Here is a 19,015-nt window from a genome sequence, read left to right as displayed (position 1 = left end):
ACAAATTACTCTTACCTATTAATTGTGCACTCAATCCACTGAACAACTGAAGCTTCATCTCGTTAAGCTCTGTCTTTAAAAGGCAAAGCATCTGTTTTAAGGATCTCTTTCAAATAATCAACGCTTCACAACAGAGACATTCATTTTTGCTGGCATTAATTCAAACTAAATTAATTCAAGTTAAAGGAGGAAGCTGACATAACTATTTCATTAATTTCACAGTAGTTTTCCTATAATCTCAGTGCTAGTTCACCCGATGGTGCAGTGTTTTATTGCAAGTTTTGCATCTTGAAATACATACATTTTAAAGAAACTCAAAAGACACAATTACTATCTGTCAGGAAGTTGTTTGTGTTAACGTATAGCTTTCCAATTCTGCTAAAAAGAAGGACTACTTTCATTCCATAGGTACTGAGACATTGTCTCGAACTACACTTAACAAAAGCATCCTAATAAATTTTAGAACCAAACACCAGTAGAAGCTAATCTTACAATAGAGAGAATTTCTCTGCTATTGAAATTTGCACTTTTCTAATTTGTTTTTTTTTAAAAAATGGTCCACATAGGAAGTAAAATGGGTAACTGTAAGTCTAAGCTGAGCAAAGACTGTCCTTTTCATTCAGTTCCAGCTGTAGCGATCTCGTGGAGGTAAATCATAATGTGTCCTCTCGTCCTCTTCGGGTCCATAATCTAATGGCAAGCCATAATTGTAATCAACCGTCACAACTGGTAACCTTTTGCCCTGTTCCATCTCTCTTGCAGTTTCACCTTGAAAAGCTTTTCTTTTGTAGTCTATTGAACCATCTTCCTGGTGCACAGAGGAAGATGGATGCATTGTATGGGAAGAATATGGTGCAAATCTGTTTTTTCCTCTATTAAATTCATCTGAAGGATGCATTCTCCTATTGTCTTCTGGACAACTTGGTCGATTACTGTAATGAGAACAAATATTAGCGATTAAATACATGGGAAAAAATAGTTGATTTATTATTGGTGGCCACCATTAGAAATTAAATTTGTATAACTTTAAAAGAACAAAAATTCAGTTCATCGTTCTTATTTTTTACATCCTATAAATGCTGTCTTCTAGATACTACCACCATATTTATATTTCCTTTTACTTGCTAGTGATTAGTGTTACAACTCTTTACATTAGATAATTCTATTAGAAAGCGCTTTCTTCCAAGAGTTGTTTCTAATTAAAGTTCCCTATTTACCAAGACTTTCTTTACTTAGGGATCATTTCTGCTCCTGAGCCCATGTTTTCATTCTTGTGAAGAATACACAACAGTAGCTGTCTGCTACACAGTTTCAATAGGCAACAATACACTTTGGAAGTTTTAGAAGTGTATCTCAAATTATTTTAATTGAATCTTCTGCAGTATGCCTACAAAATATATATGGAAGATTGATACATCAGCTGTGTGTATACTTTTTGTTTTGGATTCTCTTTACTCGCAAGTACCTTACTTATTTTGTAAAATAAATGCTGTATAAAACCAATTCAGAACAAACTTTATAATTTTAAAAATCTTTTCCTTCACAGAACCATAAATTAATTTAGGTTGGAAAGAATCTCTAGAAGTAACTATTCAACCACCTGCTCAAATTAAGTCCAAATAGATAAGATAGCTCAGGGTCATGTCTCTGGGCAACCAGTTGCAGTGTCTGACCATCCTTGCATTTAAACTATTCCTTATGTATCTAACCCCAGTTTCTCATGTTCTAACTTGTGTCTGCTGCCCCTTGTCATGTCGCCGTGCATGCTTAAGAGGTGTCTGGTGCTTTCTTCTCTATACACTCCAATTAGGTAGTCGCAGGTATTGTTAAGAGTTAAATAACAAGAGGTTTTTACATTTTTAGTAATTTAGCTTGAAACACGCTTGCCATGCCAATTACTTCAGCCACAATGACATCAACATCCTGAAGACAGGCAGACCTACTATAGATGGACCAAAGTTTAATCACTAACAGGTCAGTGTTCAGATATAAGGCTTCAAATTGTGCTTAAGCAAAAAATATGAACACTACTTTTTAGACTGTACAGTTAATTTATGTATTTTATAGCTGCTATACTAGAGGAACAATGGTGCAAAGGCGAGTAAACTAACATATGAAACCTGGTATTTACCTGTAACTTCTGTTAAAGTCATCATTATCAGGCCCATAATCTCTGTGAAGTGAAGGGGATGAGGAGAAAGGAGATTCTGGTACATTTTCATGGGATGAAAAAGACTGACTTCTGAAAATAATGAAAAGAATCACATGTTAAGAAGAGTATAAATAGTTGGAAACTGTTAAAAGCCATAAATATGCTAATTATGAGATGAAAAAACTTAATAATTACTTAAAATTTTAATAATAAAAATCTAAGTATTAGTGTAGTACCTCAAAATAGTAAGCCTTAGTATAATGATATAATAATCCTTCAATAGTATGAAATAAATTGAATCAGACTTTACTAGCCCGGTATCTAAAACATCTTGTTGTTTTCTGAATTACAGAAAGTATCTTGAAAGTTTATGTTGGAAATGTAGTACTAGTACAATAGGTTTATTAATAAGTGATGTAAATATTTTAGAGAATATGAAAAGCTAGTTCAAAAAGTTAACAAGTGATTAATTTATGCAATAAGTGAAATTCAAACTTCCATGTGGCATTACGGTTTATCACAGTTTGGCTGCCTCTGTCCTGAAGATTGCTTTTAAAATGTGAGTTTCTCTATACAACAAAGTGGGACAGGGAGTTTTGTTTCAAGGTAATGCTAAAGAGGTAAAGAAAAAAAAACATATGCTTAAATTAAAGAAAACCTTCTAAATAAGAAATGCTGTCTGCAGCACTCCATCATAGGTCAAATCCTTTCATAAATCAAAATTCAAAAAGTTAATTGATCATTCAGATATGATCTGAAAAAGATATTTTTTTCAAATTAATATATTCAAAAAGAGTAATCCTCAGCACTTTTAAGTTAAACTTCAAATTTGAAGCTCACCTTCATCTAAAACTAAAAAATGCTGAAGACTACACTTTTATTCTCTAACTCTCATCTTACAGCCGAAGATACTTTACCTGTCTGAACACCATTCATGCGGCAAGTCATCATGAGCTGGATGATTATGAAAAGATCTCAGCCTTTGTCCGTGCCCTTTATTAGGGTAATCAAAATCATTTAATGGAGTCTGTTCCTGTAAGTCATCATAGGACTTTTGGTCATGGAAAGATCTGTGTCTTGGTCCAGGACCTTTATTATCATAATCTTTTAGTTGCATCTCTGTTTGTAAGTCATTGCGAGTTTGGTGATCATGAAAAGGTCTCAATCTCTGACCACGACCCCTGTTTACAAATTCAAAATCTCCCTCTTGCATCTGTGGCTGTAAGTCATCATGGGACTGATAGTCGTGGAAGGGCCTCAGTCTTTGGCCAGGACCTTTGCTGACAAAATCTACCTCTTTTAACTGCATCCGGTTCTGAAATTCATCATGAGACTGGTGGTCATGGAAGGGTCTTCGCCTCTGACCACGGCCCCTGCTACTAAAATCATAATCCTTTGATGGCACATCTTCCTGCAAATCCCTGTGAGGTGGATGATCAGGAAAAGATCTCTGCCTTTGTCCCCGGCCCCTATTAAATTCAAAGTCCCTTGACTGTCTCTCTGCCTGTAAATCATCATGAAGCTGGTGACCATGAAAAGATCTCAGTCGTTGTCCAGGGCCCTTGTTACTGAAGTCTAGGTCCTTGAGCTGCAGGTCGTCTTGGTAATCATCATAAAGCTGACGATCAGGAAAGGGTCTTCGCCCCTGTCCCGGTCCCCTATTGTAGTCCCAGTTTCTCATCTGCATTGGTGCTCGTAAATCATCCTGAGACTGGCGATCATGAAATGGTCTTCGTCTTTGTCCAGGTCCCTTATTAATGAAATCAAAATCTCTCAACTGTATCTGTCCTTGCAAATCACTGTGTGAGTGGTCATCATAAATTCTTAATCTTTTTCCAGACCTGTAAAGAATTTTCCATCTTAAATAGACCATCTATACTTGTAAGTGTCACATGTTATTAATAAAAACAAGCTTTTTAACTAAGAATTGAAAGATATAGTAAGTAAAATATATTGGTACCAAAGAATCCAAACAGTCCAGTAAGATTACGAAGTTTTCAAAAAGTGCCACAGTAGAAACTGTGACAAACATTAAATTGTAGTTCCACAGTACCAGTTCAAAAAAAACAAAGGCAAAAAGGCTAAACTTCTAAACCTAAATGATTCCGAAGTAATTATTAAAAAAAAATTACTCTAGAAACTACTCTAGAAACTACTCTAGAAGAATATACGATGGGTGAAATATAGCAAATTAAAGAAAAAGAACCTTTGAACTGTAGGATTATCCATAGTGAATCTAATCACTTATGGACTTCTAATAGCAGACATTCTTTTATCTTTTCATTGCTGTAGATATATTTTGCACAAATAGCCTATATTCATAAAAATTCTTTTAAGCTGAAATATTTATAGTACTTTCAGTCTTTCAAAACATCATCCCCAATGCACTCAAAATCAGCAGATTCTTCTGTAACATTATAGCAAATTGATAGTAAAAATAATAGCGTGCTGTAAGAAACTTATCTTTCCCACTATGTGTTTTTTTCTTTTTTTTTTGACTTCTAATTCCGTGTTTCAGCCTATTACCCTTGAAAATCTTCATCTGGGAACCGTTCTACAGGTCCTTCCACTGCATGTGGCGGGGGAATAATATCTTCTTCTGAATCCCACACATCCATTCCAAGGTTACTAGGCAGAATAAAAACATTTCACGTAAGCTTCCTTTTTAAACATACTAATGAAGGAAAAAAAAATCTTCAGTTGAGAATGGCAGATTCTTTTTTCATATAAGTTGAATTTATAGATGCTCCTAATTATCCTAGCAAATTTTAATTTTGTAGATTTATTTGAGATGGGTAGGAGAAAGAAAAGCATATACCTCAACTTCATAAGGTTAAAGCATATGAGACAAGCACCATACCTATTTGAAAATCTGATACTGGACTAACTTAACAAAATTCTTAGGCATGAGGTATAGAATTGGTACCAACAGAGGAGTTTAGAAGAGTTTTCCACTCTGGGTAGTTTACCGCATACATTTTTATTTCTAAAACAGTTGTACTTTCTTTTAGAATATCTGGTTCTGCCTTGCTAACAACAGCAAGTGAACCACAGAGTTTATTATGAGATTCAACTTACAATGAGGGAATACTGATTGACTAAACGCACTTGGGAAAGTATGATATTGCAACACCAATGCTCAGTAGTAAAATCAGTTAGATCAACCGTATAAATTCTAAAGATAAACGGAAGTAGATTTCACTTCATGTTACTCCTATCAGAAATCTTACAAAATATGCACATTTGCATATCAGAAGTTTTAAGAGAGGGGTTAAAGCTGGAAGTGAACTTCTCAATACCGGTGGGTATTCTGGAAAATTTTAAGCATAAAACTAAAAGTCTTTTACCTTCTCATCGGTTGTGTTCTGAGATCTGTGAGGTATACAAGGCCATCCATGCGATGACCTCTAGCATCACCAAAAGCTAAAGAAAAAAAGATAGCAGTCCAATGAAATGTGTTTAAACTGAGTCACAGAAAACGCCTCAGGCAGATGTGAATCAATTCTAATTCAATACTAATACTGCAGCAATCTGATATCATTGCAACAAGTTTCTTTGTTTAAGAAAAAAAAAAGAAAGAAAGAAAGGAGCTGTTACTTGTAACATTCAAAGCAAAAGCAAACAAAAACAAAAAGCATTCCCAGCATATGCCGAATCCTTCTACCATGATGCCTAATTGCTAGTGCTCAAACTTAGCCTGGAAGAGAATCAACAATCAGAGAAAATCTTCTATGAGAGCTCAAAGAATACTGTAAGAAAATTATTTTGTTCATTATCAGACAAGACATTTATCTTAAACTGTGTAAGATACCTTCGATTGCTGCCTCTGGATCCCAACCTTCAACATCGATAAGATACCTGAAGGAAAACATGACGAAATTATTGTCCCAAGTGGTTTACAGATTAATATAAGCACGCTATCTTTGTGATTCAGATTTCATGTACTTACCTACATATAAGGTAGCCAGTTCTATTAATTCCATTAGTACAGTGAACGCCAATGAGTTTCTCTATCAAAAAGAAGACACACTTCAATAGTTCAGAAAGTGAAATTACTATACAATTAGTGCAAAATAGAAAAAAAATACTTTTCTAGTAAAGCAGTTATAAATAATGTTCGCTATTTACAAAATCATACTGTCACGCCTGTGAAAGAACGGACACCTCCAGACTTTGTACACTTCACACCGGACCTCCCTGAGGAGAAGAGGAATGAAGAAGAGAAATCCTATGCTATCGAAAATATCTGTAAAGGGATGGCAGCTATGACATCGAAGTGATGCGACACCTGAGCTGCCTGGGTCAGACAAATGAAATCCTCATCTGTTACCAAGTATTCCAAGTCAAAGGGATGTGGACAACTGATTTAATTTGTGTAACAGGCATGATAAGAACTTAGAGGGTGGAATTCAGATTCAACAGGTATTCAACAGGGGAGCCTTGTCCAGCACAATTAAAGAATCATCATTAAAAAAAGGCCTAACTACAACAACATAAAATAATATTCTGTGGCTCAGAAGTGCATTTAAAAATTACCAATAACTGAAGGATAGTTTCCTCATTTGCAGGTGCCTTGATACATAACACACATATAGGTGTAACACTGTGAGGAAGTGCATTCAAGTAACTCATGTCATATTTGTAAAACACATGTTTAAAATGCAAAGAAAACTAGTAGTTCACATAATGTATCTTATGATAAACCGGACACTCGCATGGAAAGTTTGAGATCTCTGATGTCGTCAAATGAGTATCAGCAGCAAATCATACAGTTACTGCTGAAATAAAATTTTTGCCTTTTACAGCAGAAGATGCTGATAATTACCATTTCCTGCATTTTCCCACAGGAATTTTCTGACCCATTTTTTGAACTGTAGGATAGTAGCATTATCGGGCACTTCAAGTCCAACAGTGTAAAGTTTCTTATACTGCACACTTTTAGGCAGATCCTAGTAACAAGAAAGAAAAAAAATGTAAAAATTATTGAAGCCTTGCATCAACAGGAAAAAAAATGAAACAGCATTTAAAATAACGTCAATATAAAATAGTTCAAATCCTGAGCAGGGACCTAAAGTGAACTTAACTACTGTGAACAATTCTATTAAAAACAACACTGTCAAAAACTACCATTTATCTTTCTGTTATAAAAGACATGATCTGAAACAAAGATCAGAGTTTTTGCAGAAGAGTTACTCATCCCTGCAAAGGCAGCACATTAATGAAAGACAGCAGATTCCTGCTCCCACCCACAGTCATACACTCACGTATTTCCCCTCCTTAGTTCTTAAAGTTCAGGTACATACAAGGATTAACATTCAGTTACAACATTCCTATTTATTCTCCTTTTCAAGGCACTAAGACTGATTGATTAGTAACAAACTTTAAATGAAGAAAGTAATTAAAAATTCTACACTCTTCTGAATGGATTCCATTGCAGAGTAACAAGAAAACCATTTTTAAAAAGACCTTGGCATAAATAAGAATATCTCCAGGGCACAGGTGGTAGCTCCTGCATCTTTTTCTGCAGTGCTTGGCACCCTCACCTTGATATATATTTTTTTTCAGTTACTGTAATGCAAACAGGCTACAGATGCAACTAGCTGTTCTTTCCTCTGTGATAAAACTTTGTTTCTCCTAGACACCAAGAATAAGCCTAGATATCTCACTTGTTTCTTCCAATTCAGGGTGAGGAAATATGAATCAAAAAAAGGTCAGTAATGGTTTTATATTGCTATTAATCTTGTTTTACCTTAACTTCATAGTATCGTGTGGTATATGTTAAATCAATAATTAATCCAAGCTCCACATTTAGGGCTTTCATTGCAGCAATTAGGTCTTTTGGTGTGAATTTCTGAGTTGGAGTAAGCCTCTGGTTAATTGCCTATAATGGAAATGAAAAAGAATGACTTTAAGAGTTCTAATAACACATTTGTAAGATTCAGCTCTTTTCATCATTACAAGGAAAAGTGAGTATTCCAAAGGCAAGGTTTACGGTATCAGAAGCATGTATTATATGGATAAAAAATGAAATGGAACCAAATAAGAAATTATGAATTTGTTGTGAACTCCTATTTAAATGAAAAGGAAAGAAAAAGTGTGCAAGTTCCACTTGTAGATTTTAATAAAATCTAATATGCACTAATTTGTTAGGCAAAAAGAAAAACTGCAAAATGAGGCACAGATATATTGATTTTTAAGCAACTAAGTAACAGCAAAAAGCAAATCAGCACAGTTCCCTTTCCCCCAAACTTACTTTGTCTTGCACAATACTGCAAAATCACCATTTCATATAAACATTCAAAGTTGTGATGCAAGAATTTGTTCCTTCTAAAAGGTTTAACTTTCTCCCTACAATTTTTTGGCACATATTAAGTAATTATTTTGTTTGAAAAAATAGTAAGAGAAGTGTTTACTTATCCTATTTTAGTTGGGTTTTTTGGTTGTTTTTTTGTGTGTGTGTTCTCCATACAGGCTGCACTCTAGGCATGAAAATGCTTTAGATATGTAAGAGTGCATTTTCTCTGAACAGTGCACTGCCCACTCTAACAGCCTTTTGACACAGGCCCAGCCACAACCAACAGAGACAGTGCCAAAACAGATACAGCAACGTTACCCACCCCCTCTCACCTCTCACGTCCTTTGTCAATAAGGAATTCAAGTAGACTGGCCTCATAACTAATGAGAAGGAAGACAGCCACAGACCATATACTATAGATGCTATAGAGAAACTAATGATTTTGTCTTTTGAATGTCTGTACAGATTCTAAACAAAGATGCTAACAAGCACTATTCTCATACATGAAAACAGAGAGGAATCCAAATTAAAATAATAAATAGCAGCACAATCCTACAAAAGTTAATACATGATTGGGAACCTTGAGTCATTTTTAATGCAATTTGAAACCTCATTTAGCAACTTCAAGGGCGCAGCTGTGAGTCTGCAAGAGTCTAAAAAGCATCTGACTCCTTACATTTAATAGATAAAGATGCTACTCCATGTAGGTAAGAAATTAATTAAGGTACCAACATATTATTAATAGAAATCTATGAAGAGTTGTTTTAAAGATGCTGCATTTGTTCAGATCAAATTTTTTTTGGTTATGAAGTTGGTAATCTGAGTTTATAATTTAAAAAGTGTGTGGTGGCTGGTATTCTTTAATGAGTTTTGATTTCTGTAAAATTATGTTTTGGATTGTATGGCATAGATTGCTATTCATATCGCAATCCCTTCCACACTAATAATTAGGCTTTTTTATATCAGGCATCAAAAGATGCTAAATAATATGATAAATCTAGGTCATTTAAAAGTGATTAAATGCATGATTTGTAAATGATAAATAAAATTATTTTAATACCAATTATAAACTTTACAAGGAGACAGATTTATAGAATAGTATTTATAAAACTTACTGTAGATAACTAGAAGGGTTAATGTGAAATTTTAAATAAAATAGATTATTTTTTCATAAAGCTTTCTTGAAGATGGATAAATAATAATACCCCATTTTTGCACTGTATTTAGCAGAGCTTATGCACAGCCCCTTACATACCCCTTTTAAAGGTACTTTGAATGCAATAAATCTAGTTCCTGGTATAGGCTGTCCAACAGGTGTCAAGCTCCGCCATCTGTAATGAAAAAAAATTTATTTTTACATATTTTCAAATTGTGCAATTCAACAGAATTTTAACATAATAGAACATATAATTCCATGTAACTTGTAAAAGATTCTTCCTCTTAGAAATAAAATTTTGCTTAAAAAAAAAACAAAGCACACATATATTGCTTCTTTAGAATTACAGTAATTATCTCAAACTATGTGAAATATCTTACAAGCATCACGGAAAAAATGATGTTGTATTTCATATGGCTTGAAAATATGGTAATTTAGAGTATGTCCAGCCACAAAATATACAAGTTTTCCTGTTTTCTACGATGGACCATGGAGCTAATGGTGTAAGATATTATGATTCAAATATCCAAAAACCAGGATCCAATGGTTCCTAAGTTCCTGGGGTACATAACAAGCAATCATAACTGACCTGCACCAGAGTTTGAAAACCTGACCAATTAAATACGCATACATGAGCAAAATCTTTTGAAACATCTATCTGCTTTAGCAGCCTGCTTGTTTCACCAAGAAATTATGAAAGAACTTTTAAAAAGCACTATAAAAACATTTGTTATGAAACATATTTGAATAAAATTAATAGATTCGCATATTACTGGGATGAAAGAAACAGGGAGAGAGTTCTCTAAAAGAATCCGCAGGAAAATAAAAAAAAAAATTGTTCAGGAAAGCAGGTTACACACATAACATAACTTACATAAAAACACTGTCTGCAACTCTAAAAGAAGGAGCTATAATAAAATGCTAACCTTACTTTCTAAATATGCTAAGCTTACTTCCATTATAAATACACAGCTTCTAATTTGTGTTATGTTGCAAAATGCCTCTTATTGCTGACTGCACTTGGCACTTTGAAAAATAGAGACTATTCCACTGAACCAATATGAACAAAAATCAACTCAGTAACACATAAACTTGTGTTGTAACACACAAAATCCAAGTAATTCCAAAAGATAGAGAATTGATATGCACTAATTCTACACTGTCCAAAAGAAAGTCTTGACACATCCTATTTCAAAGATGCCTGAGAGTTTTATCTGAAGAGGAAACCAAGTCAATAGTGTATCAACCAGCAGGGTATCAACTTTAACTTATAATGGGTCAAACAAGAACACAACTAAAGCTTTAAATGCATCTGTCAGTTCTACGGTAGAAAATGAGCAGAAGGCAATTTGTCAGGAAAGATAAAGTGTACGCCTTGCACATTTTCTTTAAAATCCCATGTTTAAAATGAAATTTCTGTGTACTGATGCAGAACTCAAAAAAACTCTCAAATAAAAAGAACAGGTTCAAATTAAGCAAAGATTAGCTAAAGTAATAAATTCAAATTTGTTCTGAGGTCAGAACAAGGAATATGGAACAGGAAGTAAAGGTGATAGAGACTAAATCAGGCAAAATTCTTACAGACGTCTGAATAAAGGCAGAAAAGTGCAAAGAACGATATGCTGCAGGAAGCTAGAGAACAAGTAAAGACATAAATAAGCATTTTAACAAAGTATTTAAATGAATTGTGACACAGGATTTGTGTTCTGTCTGAAGCTAAGTGGAAGGAAGAAGCCAGAAGTCCAAGATGCATCACAATAATAAAGACGCCATCATCACGAATAATTAAAAAGGATGACAGAGGCAGCTTCCATGGAAAGGAATAGCTGGACATGGAGTAGCTGAAAAGAGAGCAGAAGTTTCTGGAAAGAGGCAATGACACTTTATTGAGAAATACACAGACACAAGATTTATTTTTATGCCGAGCAATAAGTCTAGACATTTGCACTGTGGAGATGGTGGCCCTGACCCCAGGACTGGCAGTATTTGCCTAGAAGGATGTTCTGAAAAGACTCTAAGATGGAATCATGCGAATTCAGAGAATCACCACAGCTTCCCCAGCTGTTCAGAGAAAGAAAGGGACAAAGCTGTATAAACTGAAATTTGAGAACTACTGTATAAAATGCAACACAGCAAAGGTTGTCGAACTGCAGACAGTCTAGGACAGAATACATAAAAGCAAACTATAGTCCTAACCTATAATATTATTTGTTCTTCACACAGGTTGAATTTCCTTCAAAATTTCAAGTGCATAAAAAAAGTTAACTTGAACTACTACTTTTTTGCATCACAATAGCTATGATAGGCTTTTATGGGGTACCAAGGTGGTAATAAGAATTTTTCTGGACTCTAGAGTATTCAAAGCCACAAAAGCCAGAATTACTATTCTGACAGAAAAGTACTTAAGAGACAACAGCACTTAAATAAAGGTGACATACTGCACACACACATGATTTATTTTCAATTATAACTTTATTTCTCTAAGTTTTCAAATGGTTAAACAATTCACGGGACTACATTCAAATCAAGATCTGAAAGTGAACTACTCATACAAATTAACTATTTCATTCTTTGATATTCCCAAATTCCACTTCCTTATCAGGTTTAATCTTCATCACTCTCCAGGTACCATCAAAACACAGGTAGATTTCTACCTGCTGTACTGAGCAAAAGGATCACCTCTGGAAGAAAAAGTAGTAAAATCATAATATCCCTCTCCCTTCCTCATGTCTCTTCCCATCAATTTCTGTGCTTCTTGAATGGTTTCAGTTTAAAAAAAAAAAAAAAAAAACACCATATTGTTATTACTGACTCCAGTCAGCTACTTGGTAAGCAGATTTAAGTCTGTTTTGAAGGAAAACATTACTTTTTTTTTTTTTTTTTTAACCGATTAAACTGAAATGAAACCACATTAGGATGAATCAACTGAGGATCATGGACAGGGCCTGCATAGAAGACTCCAACTTCAGGTGGGATAATAAAAGAAATTTCTTACAGAAAAGCCCAGGATAAAGACAAGCTCATGTCAAAATTCAATAGCATTACTGAATGAATTTTCTTATTAATCTGGCAAGTTCTGTAGTTGAGCTAAAAGATATGTCAAACAAAGAAAGTTATTCAAACAAAAAAAACCACCATATTTTGGTTAATTCTGGCTTAATTGTTAATAAGCAAAAAATAAATGCGATGACATAAAGAACTAGCAAATATCACAGATTTTAAATACTATTATTCAATGCATTTTATAAAACTCAGTTAAGATAACTTTAATCAGTTGACATTAAGTTAAATTAGATGTAAAGTTAAAATAGATCTCACTGTAAGTTCTAAAATTTATTTATACTGGATATTATACATTCCTTAGGAGGAATGCTCAAGTAGAGATACTACCAACTCTTTTTGAAGAAAACTGGTCAAGAAGGTTATTAAGTAACCTATAAGTAAAATATGATGGAACCACTGAGTTGGAAACAACTTTAAAGCTTTCTGTCTTTTGTATGTTAGGTCCCAGTTAGGTCCTAATTAAAATTAGGAAAAAATACACAGCATAACAAATAATCAATAGATACATTACAAGTTCTTCACGGTGAAACTGTTGATACTCATTGTTGATCTTTCTGAGATACAAATCTGCTTTAGAGTCCCTAGGAAACTGATATCCACATTAGTGTATTAGACAGATGAACCTCAGACTGAACGACAACATTAGTCACCAACCAGCAACACATCCAACCAACACAAATTTTAAGTAGATTGGCTAAAATGGAAGATTATACCTGTGCTTCCCCTGCCCCAAATGCTAAAATACTTTTTCTGAGGAAAAAGAATAAAAACTTCTATCCTGCAATAGCTCTACCATGTAATAATGGTATTTTTTTAAACAAACCAAAAAAAAGTATAAAAGTTCTTTAAAACTGCAATCTAAGCAGAAATGCTTGCACTCCTAAGGCTGTACAGGAACAATTCAGTTAAACATGACTATTTATGATGCAAAAAAATCTGTTTTTTCTTGTATTTTTTTTTTCTTTTAACATTTAAATAAAACGTGCAAGAAGATGTCATTTTAGCAGATGCTTTCAGAACACCATCAAATTATATCCACAGTAGAATTTTGGATGCTGATGCACAAGCATGTGTAATTCTTTAAAATCACCGCAGTATTTTGTCAAACTACTAGTTTGTTAGATAACCCAACCTCCCTCTACTGCTTGGTCTACCAGTAGAAAAAATCTGTATTTGCCAAACGTACAAAGAGTATTTTAAACAGCAACCAAAAAAAAAAAAACTACAGTAAGAGGTAGATCCTTAACTACATTTGTAATGTATTAATTTATCACAGACTTCTCAGTTCTTGTTTCCACTTATGAAACATTTAATTAACTAAAATAGATGTTATTTGTTCAACTCAAATAGTAATTAGCAATTTTTATGGAGTCTTTTAAAAACAACCAAGTATAATAGCAAATTATTTGGCCATTCAGCTTAAATACAGCTTCAGAAAATAAAAGATGTTTATGTTCTTCAACAGGGTACTTTTATTTGTTCACTGTGTATCAAAATAACATACATTTATAACAATGTATGTTTTTGAATTTGATATTGAACAAAGAATGTCAATTCAGTAACATACTATTCTTTTGTTAGAAAAGAGCCAATCATCTTAGTAAAAGTCTAACATAAAGGAAGACAGGAAAAAAAACCTGTGTACTTGACCACACTCTGTAGAACAGATAGAGACTGAAATACAATTTGGTTTGCATAAAAAAGTTTAGTGAAGCCCTTCTGCTTTCAGAAACAATGCCTAAGACAAATATAGCCATACTAATGCCAGACATATGGATTAACAAGTTATTCCCACATGGGAAGTAACATAAACTATGTCTAATATAATGCATGTTTTTTAATGTGCAACTATGATCTTTTAATCAGAATAGTACAGAATCTACATATGAGGAAAACCTACATATCACTAATTCGTTCTACATATGAGCAAAACCAATTGCACCATTTTTTATTTAGCTGCACTATCCTAAGCTCTTTGTAACTGTAACCTCAATTTTCTTGTATTGTTTTAACTGCAAACCTCTTAGCTATTAAATTCTGGCATGGAAACAGAAAGCTTTGTTTGTTGTTTATTTTATTGTTTAAACACAAGCGATTGCATGCCAATATAGCCACGTGCATTTAAAATTATTCAGAACTGCAAAAAGATTTCAAGCAATACCGAAAATGTTCTTCTGCTGACTGGCTTTATTTTGCTTATTCTCAAGAGTATTTCTCTTAATGCTATCATTAAAAATAAATGGTTATTTTTAGGTTACTGTTATTGCAATGCTGCAGTATTACTGAGGCTAAACTTCTATGCTACAACATACTACAAACCTGCCACAATTGTCTCCCACAGTTTCACTTCTACCAAAACCTCTTTCTGGGGCCAGTAAATTGAATGTGCAGTATCAGCTAGATGAAAATCACTCAATTTTGCTTCCAGGCTTCAGTGCTATTTTTTCCTGGTCTATTCCTCAGATTTACAATGTTACAAAATATTGCACAGGCTCAAGGGTAACATCAACATATTGCTGTCTGGGAATGAGAGACTTAGGATCCTTCAATTCCTTTAAGGCCAAAACTCTCATACTGTGGATGTCTACAATGACAGTTAACTGTATCAAAAACTATTTCTGGGAGAGCTGAAAGCATTTCCATAACACGGGTTTTGCCAGATGACTACATTCGGTTTACAACCCATTACTCCACAGCAGGTTATTTCTCTGCTTCAAAGATACTAAGGTATCAGTTTCTAACTACACACCAAGACTACAGTCCAGTGCTTCTTTCTTCTTTCAGCCTAAATGTTGTCAAAGTTGCTTCAGTTAAACAAGAAGAGAAACAGTTAAACAAGAAGAGAAAAATGAGCGTCTGATGCACTCCCAATATTTTAGTGATAATTTCTGAGAAAGGAGAAAGCAAGCAGGGCAATTGCTCTTTAAACCTTCCTGCTTCACTCTTTGCAAGTTTAGTTTATTTTAGCTCAGACTTTTTTCTTTTCTATCCAACCTCTAAATTAAGTTGCTTATACACTTTAAAAACAGAAATTCTTAGCTTTTTTTTTAATAGCACTTTAATTTTAATCTCTGCATTTGTCAGCTCTGACATAAGTGTAAAGATTCTTAAAATTATTTTTCTAAGTTTGTTCATCTTTTTGTTTATACAGACTGCTTTTAGACCAGCATATTTTATAGGGCATTATCTTTTTTTTTTCTCTATTTTATTGCTCCTTTGAAGAATGTTCTTAATAATGTAACACTTCAATTGAAACAAGGCTAATATCCATCCAAAAAGTTACGGTGTCGTAACAACGTGCCTTTGCATGTCAGTAGAGCTTCCTAAACAAGAAGCATGTATTATGTGAGCAGTATCGCACCAACTAAAATTTTTAATCTTGGTTTGTTTCTTTTTTAACAGAGCCGGTGAATAAAAACACACCTATTTTGTATAAGACCATTCTGTGGCCCTCATATGCACACTCATCAAATCATCAGAAAGCATCTGAGCAGCAGGATTTTTTTTGCTGACTTCTTTATATATTTTTTTATATATATATATATATGAAAAAAGCAAAGTTTCTGAATCTGATTCCCTGAAAACATTGTTTGACCACATGCATGCAACCACATGCTCCCATCTTATCTGCTCTTTCCCCTATGCTTGGTAGCAAACACCCAAGTAGTTATTAGGATGGACTACACCCATTATTTCCCCAGGTAAGCATGTGTTTAGGGGTAAGAAGTTTAGGAAGAAGGGCCTGCACTTGGCTGATGAAGGACAAGTGTTTACATATATGCTGGAGTATTATACTTACCTGGGGGATACGGGCAGGGTTGTTCTGTCTTGGAGGAGATACCTACCTTACCTGGCTGTAAGTGGCTGCAAAGATGCTCGTAGCATGAAAGTGCCTAGGGCGTCTGCGCCCCTTCTGTGGGGGCAGGACTGTGCCCACTCCTGCCTCTTGTTTAGTGTGGGGGATACTTACCCATCGGGGATAGTATTCTTCTTTACCATGCTGAAAACAGGAGCAGGCAGAGCAGGAGGCAGCGGTGAAAGTGGGCACTGCAGCAAAGGAGAGAGAACCGCGCAGTTAAGGTGCTAATCTTTCTCCAGCACACAGGCCTTCTCCCGGGGCTCACTCTCAAGCTAAAACAAAGCAAGTGGCCAGCGGGGGCTTGACAGCATCCTGAACAAGTTCTGCCGACCACAACTTGCCTATGTTCTCATAGCCTATGTTCTCCTCTGCTGCTACAGTAGGACAAAAGGGAAAGACAACTCACCTCTCCCCTCCAGGAGACCAACAGGCACGGAGAGGAGAGGGTTTTGCTAACTTGGGCAGCAGCGCCCGTCTGGCAGCCCTGTCCCGCCTTCGAGCTACCACAGCTCCGGCTCTTGTCTCAACGAGAGGAGGTTCCGGGCAGCTGCAAGAGGCCAGGCCGGCACCTCAGCGCGGAGAGGCCTCTGGCCACCTGCCCCGCTCTAACTGCGGCGGCTCCGGCTCCGCCGGATCCCGGGCGCTGTCGGCACCTGCCGCTCGCGGTGGGCCTGGGGCGGGGAGGGGAAGGGTGAGGGGGACCATGCCGGCCGCTCCGGAAAAGATGCTCGAGGCTGGAGTGCGAGTCCCCTTCTCAGAGCCGCATGTTCCCCGGGGCCCCGACGGGGCCGCCTCCGAGGCCGGCGCGGGGCTCCCTCCGAGCGGGAAGCAGCGGCGGAGCTCGGGCGGGGGCGGGAAGAGGAGGTTGCGGCGCCGCTGCAGGGGCCGGGCGGCGCGGAACGGGGAGGAGCGGAGCGAGGCGGGGGCGGCCCGTACCCTCACGGCATTTCCCGTGCGGAGGAACGTTGGGGCGAGCCGGGCGATACGGAACGTTCCCGAACGGGCGCGCACTGCGCCTGCGCGGCCCGGGAGCCGGCGAGCACCACTGCGCCTGCTCCGCAGGAGCAGGGCTGGGAGCGCCATACGCCTGCGCCGCCGGACAGCCACGTGGTGCGGGGAAGAGGAACCACCGGGGGCGCTCAGCAACCTGCTGGCCAATAAAAACGCGGCCCGGTCTGCGCGTGCGCAGTGAGCCTCAGAGCGGGGAGGCAAGCCTCGGCGCGCATGCGCACTGGGCGAGTTGTAGGGGCGGGTGGCTGGTGGGCATGCGCGTGGGTGGTAGTGGTTCTGCTGTGGCGGGGGGTCGGCTGTGATGGTAGAGTGGCTGCTGGGCTCTGTGCCGCGGCGGGAGGGTTGTGTACCGGCAGCCCCGGAGACCTCGACTTGGATGTGCGGCAGGGCCCGGGTGAGGCCGAGAAGGGAGCCCGTCGGGAGGAAATGAGCGGGATGGCGAAGGGAAACCCGCCTGCTCTTGCCCCGAGACATGTGTCACAGCCCCCTCTTGGGAGGGCCCCGCTGGCCTCTCCTCCCGTGTCGGCTTCTCCTCAGTCTGTCCCCTGCGCCTCTCTCCCGCAGCTGGGTCTTGTGCGCTTATTTACGGCTAAGTAACAGATAGATGGGAAGCCTCTTCTGCTTCCTTTTGAAAGTGGAAGGCAAGTGTGTGGTGGAAGAGAGGTAATCAGGTACTTCACAGTAATAGGGCAGTAGTGCTTGGTCTGGTGTTCAAGTTGTTTTTGAACCTCCCTCAAATATTTGGTGTATTGGTGGGGACGAAAAAAGGAAATGAAGTCATTACAGTTTTTTTTTTTTTTTTTTTTAGTTACCATTTACTTCTTTAAGTGAAGTGGAACTTGCAAGTGCTACAATTTTAGGGCAGAAGTTCTTTATTTTTGATATATATCTATGTGTACTTGTAACTTGCACAGTGGCAGTTTAGCCTCAAATTATTGCAGTAAAGAAACTGAACAACTTATTTTTCTGTGTGTCAAGACAGGAAACTAAGTTTTATATTTCTTCATCTTTAAAAACATTATAGACTGGGAAAAATCAACTTTTTTCCCTAAATACATATTTTAGCTTCTTTGTGCATGTTTCCCTTTAGCTTTTTTGTTCTTAAACATATTAAAGTAATGTTGATATATCATTATTCTGCTGAATGTGCTCTGAGACTATTTCTTTTCCTTTTTTTCCATACATGTATTTTAAAACGTCTTTGCCTTTCTAATGCAGTCACTTTATGGGTCTTCATTTGAAGCAAGATGAGAAGTCATCCAGTGAAATAAGGAAACTAATTAAAAAAAAAAAACCTCTTACACTGCTAGTTTTGATATTCTTGTAATAATATTTAGTAAGTGCGGGTCATAATTGCAAACAGTAGGAAAGCAGGAAATCTGATGGGTTTCCAACTGTCCCTGTTCACCGGAAGTCTTGGCCTTTTCCACCACTCTGTCTTTTTTGAATACGCATAGGAAGTATCTCACTAAACACTTC

The 19,015-nt window shown here is 36.8% G+C and overlaps 1 protein-coding gene across 2 annotated transcripts; it reads right to left on the bottom strand.

Annotated features, from left to right (window-relative positions):
• Positions 1-238: 238 nt before the first annotated feature.
• LOC104566205 (uncharacterized) lies at positions 239-17,528 on the bottom strand. 2 transcript variants are annotated; one of them, XM_088528769.1, is made up of 12 exons: positions 17,462-17,528; positions 16,637-16,713; positions 9,703-9,778; positions 7,902-8,033; positions 6,978-7,101; positions 6,102-6,162; positions 5,964-6,010; positions 5,500-5,575; positions 4,679-4,780; positions 3,070-3,993; positions 2,132-2,242; positions 239-932 (listed from the first exon to the last, which is right to left on the bottom strand). In XM_088528769.1, the coding sequence occupies exons 2-12, from the start codon at positions 16,663-16,665 to the stop codon at positions 620-622; spliced, it is 1,995 nt and encodes a 664-aa protein (XP_088384895.1). In that variant the 5' UTR covers positions 16,666-16,713; positions 17,462-17,528; the 3' UTR covers positions 239-619. The 2 variants fall into 2 exon arrangements, with proteins under 2 accessions (XP_088384895.1, XP_088384894.1); XM_088528768.1 differs by lacking the exon at positions 17,462-17,528 and adding an exon at positions 16,932-16,965.
• Between the last annotated feature and the right edge of the window lie 1,487 nt (positions 17,529-19,015).

The sequence above is a fragment of the Tinamus guttatus genome, unplaced genomic scaffold (assembly GCF_059628265.1).
Source record: "Tinamus guttatus ecotype Peru unplaced genomic scaffold, ASM5962826v1 Tinamus_guttatus_pri_ptg000314l, whole genome shotgun sequence".
Classification (NCBI taxonomy): Eukaryota; Metazoa; Chordata; class Aves; order Tinamiformes; family Tinamidae; genus Tinamus; species Tinamus guttatus.
This window is presented reverse-complemented; position numbering and strand designations above follow the sequence as displayed.

Coding starts and splice junctions, on each gene's coding strand:
- LOC104566205 (XM_088528769.1), bottom strand. CDS start 16,665: ATGGTAAAGAAGAATACTATCCCCGATGG. Junction 4,781..5,499: donor AGAACACAACCGATGAGAAG/GTAAAAGACTTT, acceptor TATTCTGCCTAG/TAACCTTGGAATGGATGTGT. Junction 3,994..4,678: donor CCAGATGAAGATTTTCAAGG/GTAATAGGCTGA, acceptor AATTCTTTACAG/GTCTGGAAAAAGATTAAGAA.